General features: G+C 34.2%; 1 protein-coding gene and 1 long non-coding RNA gene across 6 annotated transcripts in view; one reads left to right on the top strand and one right to left on the bottom strand.

The window, feature by feature from the left end:
- LOC129031431 (uncharacterized) overlaps window positions 1-13,919 on the top strand; it is a 124,307-nt gene that overhangs the window by 94,978 nt on the left and 15,410 nt on the right. For both annotated transcript variants that reach the window (XR_008501037.1, XR_008501036.1), the window contains exon 4: window positions 10,826-10,913. This is a non-coding gene — a long non-coding RNA (uncharacterized LOC129031431). The remainder of the gene's footprint in view (window positions 1-10,825; window positions 10,914-13,919) is intronic.
- The window catches only part of SLC38A11 (solute carrier family 38 member 11), a 64,354-nt gene that overhangs the window by 39,413 nt on the left and 11,022 nt on the right, over window positions 1-13,919 (bottom strand). For 3 of the 4 annotated variants that reach the window (XM_054477796.2, XM_063647590.1, XM_054477795.2), the window contains 4 exons: window positions 10,835-10,969; window positions 9,809-9,874; window positions 4,669-4,775; window positions 2,573-2,652 (listed from right to left, as the gene is read on the bottom strand). In XM_054477796.2, coding sequence (XP_054333771.1) covers window positions 2,573-2,652; window positions 4,669-4,775; window positions 9,809-9,874; window positions 10,835-10,969 — 388 coding nt within the window. Of the gene's footprint in view, window positions 1-2,572; window positions 2,653-2,747; window positions 2,865-4,668; window positions 4,776-9,808; window positions 9,875-10,834; window positions 10,970-13,919 lie in introns of those variants that run through there. The other variant, XM_054477797.2, reaches the window with a different exon arrangement.

The following is a 13,919-nucleotide window of genomic DNA, read 5'->3' on the forward strand; positions in this document are numbered from 1 at the left end:
ACAATTAAAACTTTTAGCCCAAATTATCATTTATAGTATTCTGCTTAATATACTTATTAGCTTTCTGTTACTGTGAATTCAGCTTTAAAAACCAGAGCTGAATACAGTACCAACATAACAGACACTAAATAAATATCAGTAGAATCAGTATAAATATCAGTAGAATTAAGTATATGTTTTTGTGCTTTTATACATACTTTTCCCTTAGTCTGTAATACATACACTCATACCCTCTATGTATCTGGAAAAATTGTAATTCCTCTTTTAAAACACACAGATCACATTTTTCTTCCTCCAGGAAACCTTCCCTGGTGGGGATAGATCATTAAGCACCCGTTACTTTGGCACTGTCTCGGCTTCCCTTTCATGCTTCTGCTTTGCACTTATCACCTTGTACTGTCATTGATTTTTCTTCCTTTTTTTTTTTTTTTTTAAAAAAATAAGCCCTTTCTCCATTGTTGATTGTGAATAATTGGCAGCAGGTGCTAATTCAGGCCTCTCTCTGCTTTTTCTCTCAGGGCACAACACAATCACTGGAAACAATAGAAACTCAATAAGTGTTTACTAAAGTGAATGAATAAATGGCCATATTGAAGTGAAACAGGTGCATTTCAAAACCACTAATGTAGGCCAGGCATGGTGGCTCACACCTGTTAATCCCAGCAATTTGGGGGGCTGAGGCAGGAGGATTGTTTGAGGTCAGGAGTTTGAGGCTGGCCTGGGCAACATAGTGAGACTCCATCTCTACAAAAAAAAAAAGAAAAAATTAGCCAGGTGTGGCACATGACAGCAGTCCCAGCTACACAGGAGGATGAGGCAGGAGGACTGCTTGAGACCAGGAGTTCAACTTGCAGTGAGCTATGATTGCACCATTGCACTCTAGTCTGGGTGACAGAATGAGACCCTGTCTCTAAAAAAAAGTAAAAACAAAACAAAAAAACACTAATGCTATGAATTGAATTGTGTCCCTCCAAATTTATATGTTGAAGCCTTAACTCTCACTGTGCTAGCATTTGGAGTTGAGGCCTTTGGGAGACTTTGAGAGATAATTAGGGTTAGATAAATGCATGAGGGAAGGGTGGAGCCCTCACTGTGGGACTGGTGCCCTGATAAGAAGAGACATCTGAGATCTTGCTGTCTCTCTCTGCCATGTGAGGACACAGCAGGAAGACTGCCCTCAACAAGGCAGGAAGATAGCCCTCACCGGAACCCTATCATGCTGGCATCCAGATCTCTGACTTCCAGCCTCCAGAACCATGAGAAAATACATTTCTGTCATTTAACAATACGCGGTTTATGTTTTTTTGTTATGACATTCTGAGATGACCAATACAACTGCGAATCAGGATTAAATTATTTGAAGAAAAAAAAATACAAACATTACAGATATTTATGCTTTCTCTCCTTTATTTCAATCCTTTAAAAATAGGCGTTTGCCTTTTCAAAGAAAAGGCTATATCAAATGCACTTAGACTGGATATTTAATAGATATTTCATGCTTTTCCCCCAATTAGCTTGAGGCCTTTTTTTTTTTTGGTATTTTCCTGATAAACTAAGAAGCCTATCAGTGGAAAATGAATTAATTTTGCAGAGCAAAAATTAATCAATGAAAAAACATAAATTACCTTGGCCACTGCATTAACAATTAGGGCTATTTATTAGGTTTCCTTTTATGTTTTTTCTTACAGATGCCATTCATTAAAAACCCAGTGTTCCTTGCATTGTGCTAAATATTACATCTTAAATTAATTTTTCTTTGCCTCTTTAGAGAAAACATTTAAGGTACCCTGGAAACTCCTTAATGCACTATTTATTTATTCAACTAATACTTATTGTGAATTGTGGAAATCCAATTCAGTGTTTAAAGCCAATCTAACCTGGTTTCATTCTAGCATTTTCTTGGGACTGTGACTATAAACTGCCCAGTCCATATCTGGGGAATCTACTGTATAAGCAAAGCATACAAACAGTGTAGTTTAGATTGACAATACACACACTTTTAAATTTCATGAATGAGTAACATTTTTAAAATTGGGGGAACTAATACCAATTTGTCAACATTTTACCTCACCAAATAATAACATTAAAAAGAAACAAACACCACTATCAGTTTTTATCTTTAGTTCACAAATGATGGAGTATTTTAACACAAAATAATTAAGGAAAATAATCAGAAGAGAATAAAGGGTAGTTTTCAAAGTGTTCACATTTTGTTTAATGGATAAAAACATCCGCTATATCTCTTATTCTTCTTATTTCAGTCTAAACTAGTGAAACTTTGTTCCTCTTTTCAACTATTCAAAATTCATTTCTTATTCTAATTCTTTCTTACTCTAATTCTTTGGGCCATTAAAATAATAAGTAAACCTGGTTTAATTCTATCAGCCTTGTAGGGTTCAAATGAAAAATGCATGTTTGCTGATCTGTAATCATTTTACCTCATTTTGTCAAATACCAAAGATAAATGATGTTTCTGATACCATAGTTACTTTATATTTCTGCATTTATGCCATCTAAATATCTATGTGAAGGCTATAAACCAAAGACTAACAAATATAACAACAAAACTTACATGTGTGGACCCAGTGAAATTGCCCTCGCCATTACAATTCCAAGAATCAGAGTTGTTAAACCTGTAGAGATGAGGGAGACCTGTAAAAGAAAATACAAGGATATTGCCGGTTTAGGACAGAAATTATTTTATTTAAAATGTTAAGTCTTTCTCATTTTTAATTGGGTAAACTTACATATAGATTTTTCTGCCTAATTCTTTAGTAGGTTATTCTTGCAGCTTGGTGTTGATAATCTCAGGAAGGTAACTTCTTATCAGATCAGTCTTGGTTCCCCGCACCCACCCCAAGTAGGTGAGCAAGTATTATATATGACTGTTATCACCATGCAATATGGCTTTAAAAATTTTTAGTGGCTCATGCATGGAATACAAAACTGGTGATTTTAGCTTATGAAAGTAAAAGTGAAATTATGTTTCCTTTTTTCTTCAAGTCTTATTTTAGTGTTGACATGTGCTTTTTTACTATCTACAATTGCTGCTTCTACTTGTCTTACTCTCTTCCTTCTAACACCACACACATTCCTCCTCCTCCTTTTTTTTTGAGGAGGGGTACCTCAGCTTTTTCCTCTCTGCTCTCCAGCTCTACTTTTCCTACCTGGTTTTGCCCTTTGGTCTGTGTTTCTAGGCCTGTTTTGCTTCTTCCTCTCTGTTCTGTCATTATGTCAACTGGTTAAAATATAAACTGGTCTGTGTGTGTCTGTGCCCTGTGCACTCATTATGCTAGGTTTGTGTGTCTAGTCTTAATTTTTTTAAATGAATAAGCACATTATGGATCCTTTCTCTGATAAGAAAAAATAAATATAAAACTGCTTGTATTTTATGTGAGTCTCATTAACCTTGTTTTCTAAGTTGTTAATTTTTAACTAGAAAGAAGTTTCTATTATGAATTGGCTTATCTTCTGAGGAAGAGAGAGATTAAACAACATCTCTAAGGTCACACAGCTGGAATGTGGCCGAGAGGGAACTCAAATACAAGCAGCCTGACTCCAGATTAGGGCTCCTAACCACTCTGCTTTGCTCATGGAGTGATTTATTTAGATATCTCAATATGACACTTTTAAGGGGCATTTAGGAAAAAATGCTCAGGTATTAATAATATGACAGAATGTTAATAGCCTTCCTTTTATGAATGCCTCACTCTCTGCTCAGAAGATAACATTTATGTGTACACTGAATATGTGAAATGGAAAATAGTTCAATCATTTTATATGATTCACAGAAAAGCATGTTTTGATACAGTCTTGTCTGTTTCCAGATGACTATTAGAGATGGTCAGAATACTTTGAAATATTATGTCTACCCTCAGCTCTACCTGGAAGGATGAACTTCATAAATGGATACACAACATCAAACATCACAGTGAAAAGTAAAATTCAGCCAAATGTTGGATTTTTCAAAATAGAATATAAAAATATTATATAAATAACTTTTAAAAAATATCTTGTCAGAATGTTTGGCATTACACAGACATAGTACCAATAATATTTTGGGTAAAATACAAATATTCCTTGAGAGTAAGTGCAAATGAGCATCTGTAGTGAACTGAATAATTATTTAATTGTTTTCATTAGAAGAGTTCAGTATTTCTCTTTAGTAATATGAATCATAAATATTGGCAAAATTCTCAAAAATTGATCAATCAACACATTGAAAATTAAATTCACTGGATGAAAAATAAGCACAATAGACATTGTAATTTACAAATAAATATATTTTAAGCCATTAAAGTTATTCATTGTTACTTCTTAATTTTAAATTGTTTAAACTACCTACACAAAAGATGGAATACTTTTCCAATAAATTAGATTTGCTTTAAATATAGTTCTTTATATTTTCTAAATTTAAAATGTGCTGTCTGACATCAGGGTATCTTCCTTAAAAAAGAAAAAGGAAGAATATATTTAGTTAACACTCATCAACTATTTAATCATCGGTTCTCACAAACTAATGATTCAAACAGTTCACTCTAGCATAAGCATTAAGTAAACCAGGAGATACTAAAGATGAATACCGTAATTAAGAACTTTGCCAAGCAGACAGTAGATTATGCAGGCAACAAGGTACACTTCTATGCCCATTTAAAGTGTAAAAATTACCTTTCCAAGCTTTGCTATATTTCGGTACAAGGATAAAGGCAGAGTAAAGGTAACTGTGGAAAGTCCAATAATGAAGTGGCGACCAATAAACACGTTTTCGGGATCAACTAAAACACAATAAATATTATTAAATGTTACAGGTATAAGTAACACATTGGTGACACACTAAATAGCCCAGCATTTAATTATAAAAATTACTTAAACATAAATACTACCTCAATGACAATAATTTTGAGTTAATACTCTCCATAAAAACATGTAAAAATAAAAATAAACCACAAAAATACAAACACAAAAAAACTTCAGGATGACTTATACTTCAAATGATGTTATAATATTTCACATTGAAATTATTTTACTAGCCTCCTTGACAGTTTTCATGCTTCTGCCTTCTTTTGTCTTCTTAGAGTATACTCTTAACCCAGAAACTACAGAATCCCTTTTCTAAGGTAAAAAAATTATGTCATTCCCTGCCCAAAACTCTTTAATGACAAAATCCTTCAGTAGAAAGTAAGCTATAGGAGGATGATGCATTTTCTAAGGTTTTTTTTTTTCCTATACGCAAGAGACTTGGACAGTAATACTCTAACAAAATTTCAAAAATAAAGATTTAGATTAAAATATTTAATATATTTCTATACTTTTGTCAAGAAAAAAGTGGTATCCCTGAATGGCAGAAGCAACATATTGGATAGGGAAGAAGTCACAGTGAAGCTGCTGCAGCTGAGACACTGCAGATTCTTGGCTATGGTGAAATACAAATAGAAAATTATATACATATATATCATATATATAATTATGTGTTGTGTGTATAATCACATATAAACAGAAGTTTTAAACATGAAATGAAACATACAAGGATTTATATATTTTAAAAGCTCTGCTAATTAAAATAGTCACTTAAGGAGCTATATATCTATTTCAATGAAGACACTATTGTTTAAATTTTTAGCTCATATTAAATTTCACTCAGAGATCATGTCGTTATATCGTTACAGTGTCTTCAGTGGTACCAAGTCATTGTGCATCAATTTCTGCATAATCTAAAGTCTATAAAGATCCAGTCTTAAATAAGTGAATGATTGTGGTAAGAAAATAAAAGCTATTATCCTAAACAATGACACTAATTTTCTTAGATGGCTAATAAACTTACAAGAAAGTTTCAAGAAAGAAATTTCAAAATGACATAAATTTTTACCACATATATGTATTATATATATGATTATTAGATTATTAGTATTTTCTATATATGTAGTGTATATATATGTATATGGTGTGTATATATGTGTATGTGTGTGTATATATATTATATATGGAATGGAATATTTAATTATTAATATTAATGGACTAGTTGAAATCAGCCATAACTAAATAGTCATTATAAAATTAAGAATTAAAACAACAAAACAGGAAAATCAATTCCAAAATCCCTGAACTCACTATTTACATATTTGTGGTGAACATAATTTGAACCAAATTATTTGTGTATCTATTTCTATTTACCCTTTAAACCTTTTGCTTCACTGGGAAGTTGCTAAGGGCTAGATAAATGCTGACACAGGGTGCTATGATCAACAGGTAGGAGCTTAATAACTGAGGATCCCATATGCATAAAGGACGTTTTTCACTAATGCTCTAATGATGAGATCTATTACCTATACGGATCTATCAAAAATGCATCCAAGTATGCATTTTAAATGTTTAAACAACAGTAATGAAAGGTGAAAATTGAAATTTTTGAAAATAAAATTTTTGAAAAAATTTAAAAGCATGTAAACATACTATTTTTTATACCAACATTTCTTGTTACTTTGGCTTATATCAAGAGCCAAGGTTTTGGCTACCAGAGAAAAGTATAAGCATTTGCCTACTTGTCAATTTAAGACATTAGTGATATATTTCAGAATAAAAATAGAGCTTTGGTAAGAATTTTATAGTATCTACTTCTAAAAATACTCTGGCATAATGTTATGCCTCACAAGATATACAAACAGAGTGAACATTATAAACTGTCACACCCCAAAATGGTGAAGATGCTGTAAGAATAAAGTTGTGTTCTTTGCCATATGACCTACATTTTTAAAAGTCATTTTTGATTATTACAAAATTGATAACCAGGAAGAGGGCTTCAAAGGACCATTAGCCTTTTCCGTAATATCTTATGAAGAGTGTTATTCATACGTTGTTCGTATAATTAAAAGTCAATAAAAATTAAGAATCAAAATATTTCTATCAAGGAAAGCTAAATTAATTATGGTCACTCTAACTGTACAGTAGGTACTGTAAAGAATACTGAACTTCCATTAAAGTATATATATATTTATGTTTTGATATGAGAATATGTTCTTAAAATATTACTAAGAGAAAGAAGCATGTTATAGAACAAGATGTACGATGTTATATTATTCTTATGAATATCTGAAATTACATGTATTCTTAAAACTCTGAAAGCATACATTAAAAAGGAAAAAGGAAGGAAGGACGAGGAAAAACAGGAGGGGGTTGAAAGGATGGTTTCCACTTGGTTGTCTCAAGAGGAAGAAGTTATTAGTATTTTCTATTTTCTCCATTTTGCTTGTCTGTGTTTTCTAATATTTTTCAAATAAATCGGTGCTACTTTTTGAATAGGAAAATACAGTAATAAAATACATTTTTAAATTAGTAATCTTCTTTTGAAAAACCTTGCAATCCAGGTGAGATGGCTCATGCCTATAATCCCAACACTTTGGGAGGCTGAGGTGGGCAGATTGTTTGAGCTCAGGAGTTCGAGACAAGCCTGGACAACGTGGCAAAACCCCGGACAACATGGCAAAACCCCATCTCTACAAAACCGGGCGTGGTGGTGTGCACCTGTAATCCTAGCTACTTGGGAAGCTGAGGTGGGAGGATCACCTGAGCCCGGGAAGTCAGGACTGCAGTGAGCCAATTATGCCACTGCACTCTAGCCTGGGTGAGAGAGTGAGACCCTGTCTCAAAAAAAAAAAAAAAAAAAAAGAGAAAAGAGAGAAGGAAAGAAAAAAAGAAAAACCCTTAAGAAAAACCTTGAAAAATAACAAAGAAAAATCCCCACAAAAATCCCATGGATTAAAAGATAACCACAGTTTATATGTAAATGTATTTCTTTCTTATTTTTTCTTACTTGTATATGCAAATAGAAAATTTACATAATTTAGATTAAATTGTATGTCTTGTGTTATATTCTGACCACTTTCCCTTAGCATTCTATCCACTCATGTGGCCTCAGCTTATGCATTCATGCTTTGGGGTTTGGGGGCTGGCACAGAAGCTACAGACAGTTCAGGGTAACAATAATAATGGCTGATAGTACTGGGTAAGTCTACTGTGTGCTAGGAACTACCTGTCTCACCTCTTTTGCTTCACACAACTATTCTATGAAGCACATGATATTCTGATTCATAATTTAGAGATGAGGAAACTGGAACTCCAAGAGGACAACTAACCTTCTCAAGGTCACAAAACTGGTCATTAGTGGGTCTGTGATTTGATAGCTATGTCTCCATGATCTCAAGTTCCACTAAACCCTATGTGAGGAATAGGTGTACTTTCTAGCTCTAGGTTTTGTTTCATTTTGTTTTGTATGTCTCTGGAATGAGTGATTCAAGCACTAAGAGGAAAGGTGTTTTTGCATCAATCTCCTCAACTGTAATAGCAACCATAGAGAGTGTCACAATGAAATGGGGATTATGTAGCTTGGATGAGAAGCTCTTCAAAGCAAAAAGACACATGATCTCTGAATTATTCTAAAAACCATGACATAGTGAAAAGTTGAACAGGGAATGGAGTTGTAGCAATATGTTGAAAAGGTCTGCCTGAGAATGTTCACACTGGCTTTTTGTAATTACCCTAAACTGGAAACCACACGAATGTCCCTGAACTGGGTGATAGATACACTATTGTACATCCATAAAATGAAATGCTTCTCAGAAATAATTTGTTAAAAAGAGCAAACTACTGATATATCTAAAGACACAGCTGAATCTCAAATGCACCTTTCTAAACAAAAGAAGCCAGACTCAAAAAAGCTACATATGGTATGATGTCATTTACCTGGCATTCTGAAAAAAGCAAAACTGTAGGGAGAGAAATCTCATCAGGAGGTTTGAAGGGGGAGCTGGAGATTAGGGTTTGACTACAAAGGGAAATGGGGAAAACTGGAGGGAGTGATGGAATTGTTCTGCATTATTTTTATTATTTTTAGAGACAGAATCTCTCTATGTGGCTCACACTCCTGGGCTCAAGCAATCCTTCTGCTTCAGTCTCTGGAGTAGCTGGGACTACAGGCACATGCTACTGTGCCTGGCTTGTCATTCTGTATTTTGATTGCAGCCGTGCTTATATGACTATATGCCTTTGTCAAAACTCACAGAATATAGTTTTTTGGTTCTTTTTTTTTTTTTTTTTTTTTTTTTTTGAGAAAGGGTCTCACTCTGTTGCCCAACCTGCAGGGCAGTGGCACGATCACACCTCACTGCAGCCTCCACCTCCTGGGCTTAAATGATGCTCCCACCTCAGCCTCCCAAGTAGCTGGGACCACAGGTATAGGCACCATGTCCTGCTAATGTTTGTACCTTTTGTAGAGACGAGGTTTCACTATGTTGCCCAGGCTAGTCTTGAACTCCTGAGCTCAAGCGATCCACCCTCCTCTGCCTCCCAAAGTGCTGGGATTATAGGCGTGAGCCACCATGCCTGGCCACAGAATATAGATTTTAAAGGGTTAATTTTACTGTATTAAATTACACCTTAATACAAATACTGGGGAAAATAGTCTGCTTGCTTATTTAAGAAATCACATAGTTTAAATAGTACATGAAAAAATGTTAGCCCAGAGAGCTGGTGATATGAAGCATAAAAAATTTAAAATATAAAGTATTCTAAATATATAAATAGTAACAACATGTAACAACATTTTTTCAAACAGCTAAATAAGAACTAAATTATGTATAAAAGTAGATCAAAACTTTAAGATCAGAATGGATCATGGAAATTGTGAGATACCTGAAGTAATCCAATAATTTCACTTTCAAATTTTTTATTTATAAATTATTATGAACCATGTTAACTATAAATAACTATATAAAATAAATATATTTAAACCCTCACAATTTTTATTTTGACTTACCTCCCGGGATTCTTTGAAAAACTTTGCTCAAAGTATCTCCAGCTATTATATTGTAACTTATCATCGCTAAAAACATAATTAAAATAAGAGTCATCAATAAGCCATCTCATATTTCATCCTAAATATTTTGAAAGCAATCAGTTATTACTTCCCAAATATTGGCATAATCCTACTGCTTTCAAACGTATATTATGATTACCAATTTGGACAACTTTAAAGATAACTGGACGAGAGATCTATGGTAGAGTATCAATTTGTATTAAAAAAAGATTTTCTCTTTACAAGTTGATTCATCTCAGAATACCTTTAAGTAGCAAGTTTTGGTAGTTATTAAAAATGCAATTTATTTTGTTGTTAAAGTTCAGTTTCCAAACCCCTTTTCAGGAACACATGTACTGCATAAAGTGAGGAATAATAATAGAAAAATTTGAAGACACTAATATATCCCCTCCATTAAAAAAGTAAGACTTTTTTGGGAAATTTATTCTTAGCCTTCTGTGGAGACATATGGAACTAGTGGTTTGAACAATACCTTCCATAGTACTGATTTTTAAAAATAAAGTCAATTTGGCCATTAGTGAATATTAACATTTCATTTTTTAAGAAGTGCTAGGTGACATTCTCACCATTATGGTATAAACTTTAAATAGCACATTGGCCTAGTACACAGCTTCCACAAATCCTTTGCTTTTTTTTTTTTTTTTTAAAGTATTGAGCCTTGTTAGAAATGTGTTATTTCTCTTGTTCACTCTTTATTCTAGATAATTTAATTTTTTACCAAGTACAGAAAGCTCAAACATTAACCCAGTGAAAATAACCCTCATTTTGTTTAAAAGAAATAGTCAGAAAATAAATCAAAAGGACCAGAAAATAAGGAAGAAAATGGTTAAAGAAGTAAACATTTAATTTAGGAAAGATTTCAACTGCTATAGTGATATTCTTTAATGACTATTAAAAGTATTTTATTCAGAAATGACCATATGCTTATGTACATAATTGCAATATTTATCTTCACAGTCAACTTACCTATAAAAGGATACAAAAACTGAAGAACAGAGAGGAGCAGATACCCTGGAAAGCCGAAGGTTTTATTGACCAAAGACTGGTAGGTGTCTGTTCCAGAGAGGGCCCCTCCTTTTATCAATAAAACAAGGGAAAAGTCTGTGGCAAGAACATCAATTAAATGTCAGATTACATGTAATACAAATATTTTTCATGTTTTAACTTAATTACCATAGAGGAAAAGGGAAATTTTAAAGAAGCATTTAATTTAATGCTGCAGTATTAGCAGAGCCAGGCTAACTTTCTTTTCATAAAACATTACCTTTTATTAAACAGTAATGTTTCCAGTTACATATTTTTCAATCAAGATGCAAATATATACTTAACATAATCATGCAAAGAACAGGACAGAAAAGAAAACAGACTCGAGTCAAACTGCCAGTGTTCCATTTTACTTTTCTGATGTAACCAACGCAGCAAATATTATCAGGTTGAAGCTCAATTGTCAAGGAATAGGATGTAGGTAATCAAGTATTTAATAGGTATTCAGTGTGTGAAGACAGAATTAAAGGTGTGGTAGCATTTAGAAAACAATACATTTAGGAGAGTCAGAGCATTTGTTTTATAATATAACAAAATTAGTAACTTTATTTTATAGTTATTACGGTTAAGAAAGAGACACTCTATGAAATTTTGCTGTTGAAATTTACATTATCGGCCGGCACAGTGGCTCACACCTGTAATCCCAGCACTTTGGGAGGCCAAGGTGGGCGGAGCTCGAGGTCAGGAGATCGAGGCCATCCCGGCCAACGTGGTGAAACCTCGTCTCTACTAAAAATACAAAAATTAGGCAGGTGTGGTGGCACACACTTGTAGTACCAGCTACTTGGGAGGCTAAGGCAGGAGAATCGCTCAAATCCAGGAGGCAGAAGCCGCAGTGAGCCGAGATTCTGCCCCTTCTCTCCAGCCTGGCAACACAGTGAGACTTCCTCTCAAAAAAAAAAAAAAAAAAATTTACATTTTAAGAAACTTCAATTGAAGTTAAAGATAGATATATGCAGAAATTACATAAGAAAAGTCAGTTGCCCTCATTGTTTTCATTTAACTCAATGTTTTTTACAGAAAGACACTGCAGTTGTATTTGGTGCACGGCTACGCACAATGTGAGATACTTGTTCTCTTTTTTCTTTCTCATTTTTATCCATTAAGTAATATGGAAATCCATTAAAATGCAAGCCATTGCAATATGGTTTCCCCTGATTCCCATGTCAGTGAAACTTCTTTCAACACGATTATCAATGATCTCCAAGTTGATAAATCCAATTGATGCCTCCTAGATCTTACTCTTATTTGCTCTTTTGGAACACTGTTTTTCGTTGTCGTTGTTGATCATTCCTTTTATTCTCAACCATTCTCTTTTGGCCTTTGTGATATCTCTTTCTTGTGGTTTTCTTCCTACTTTTTTGGTCATTTATACTCAATTTTTCACCAGTTTCTTTTACTCTGCTTAAGTCCTGGATTCTTGGACTTTTTTTTCTCATTTTTTTTTTTTTTGAGATGGAGTCTTGCTCTGTCACCCAGATTGGAGTGCAGTGGTGCCATCCTGGCTCACTGCAACCTCCGCTTCCCGGGTTCAAATGATTTTCCTGCCTCAGCTTCCTGACCAGCTGGGATTGCAGGTGCCCACCACCATGCCTGGCTAATTTTTGTATTTTTACCAGAGACGGGGTTTTGCCACACTGGCCAGGATGGTCCTGAACTCCTGACCTCAGGTGATCCACCCGCCTAGGCCTCCCAAATTGCTGGGATTACAGGCGTAAGCCACCGCGCCCGGCCTTTTTTCTCACCCTTCAAGATGTACTAGTGTCATCTCACTTATGCTGTGGTTGCAATTTTCATTTAGATGTTAGTACCCTCTAAATTTGTGTTGCCAGCTCAGACTCCCTTCAAAACTTCAGACTTCTACAGCCAGCTGCCTAATAAATATTTTGCTTTGAAGATCTCATAGGCATCTTAATTTTAAAATATATAAATTCTAATTTGGTTATTGGTTCTGGAATTTGATTCTCTATCCATATTTCTCCAATCTGTAATTAGTATCAACAGAAACTTGAGAATTTCCCCAGACTTATCTTATTAATCATTAAATTATTTCATTACTTTCTATATTCCTGTGGTTACTAAGTCTATTAACTATTACATCAGAAATATTCAAATGTAGCCCCTAATTTGTAATCTTAACTTGCCTTGTGGTAGAGCTTTGGCCTTCATAATTTCTTGTCTGGAGTACTGCAATAACCCCCTAATAGTTCTTTTACCCACCAATCTGGCCCCCAACCAAGACACCTTTGATTTCTCCTTCCTACCAAGACATTCTCAACATTCTCCCTCCACTAGGTGGATCTTGCCATAGATTACCATAAATCTAATTGTGCCTTCTGCTTAAAATATTTCAGGGAGACCCACTAATGCCTTTGGATAAAAATTATTTATTAGCTGTGTGACTTTGGGTGAAAGATTTGAGCTCATCTGTAAAGAAAGGCAATATGGCACCCTTGAAGAGTGGTGTGAGGATCATGGTGTTTAATGTCCACCGCAATGCCTACTGTCTTATAAAAGCTGAGTGGGAACTAACGCTATTTCTACTTATTTTTGACAAGCTGCATGTGACGGTGGGAAAAGTATTGTATTTGGAGTCAGATAATAATGATAACAACCACAAACTACTAGCAAATGCTTACACAATGCTTTTCTGTGTGACAGGTCTTTTTCCAAATACTTTAAAAATACTAATTATTTTTAATCTTCACAACAACCAGAGGTAGGCGCTATTATCATACCCATTTAACAGATGAGAAAAGTGAGGCATGAAGGTTAAGTAAATTGATCTCTACAGAAGTAGTAGAAGAAGAATCAGGACTTAGGCCGTAGTAGTCTGGCCTCAGAATCCATGAGCTTAATTAAAATCCCAACTCTGTTGCCAGTAACTTCAGACCTTGGTTAAGTCATTTTAACCTACTGAAGTCTCAATTTTCTCCTCCAAAAAAGTAAAACATGAACACCTACCTTAGAAAGATTTCACATTACGACCGCATTATGCTCAGCATCT

Source organism: Pongo pygmaeus, chromosome 11, assembly GCF_028885625.2.
Source record: "Pongo pygmaeus isolate AG05252 chromosome 11, NHGRI_mPonPyg2-v2.0_pri, whole genome shotgun sequence".
Classification (NCBI taxonomy): Eukaryota; Metazoa; Chordata; class Mammalia; order Primates; family Hominidae; genus Pongo; species Pongo pygmaeus.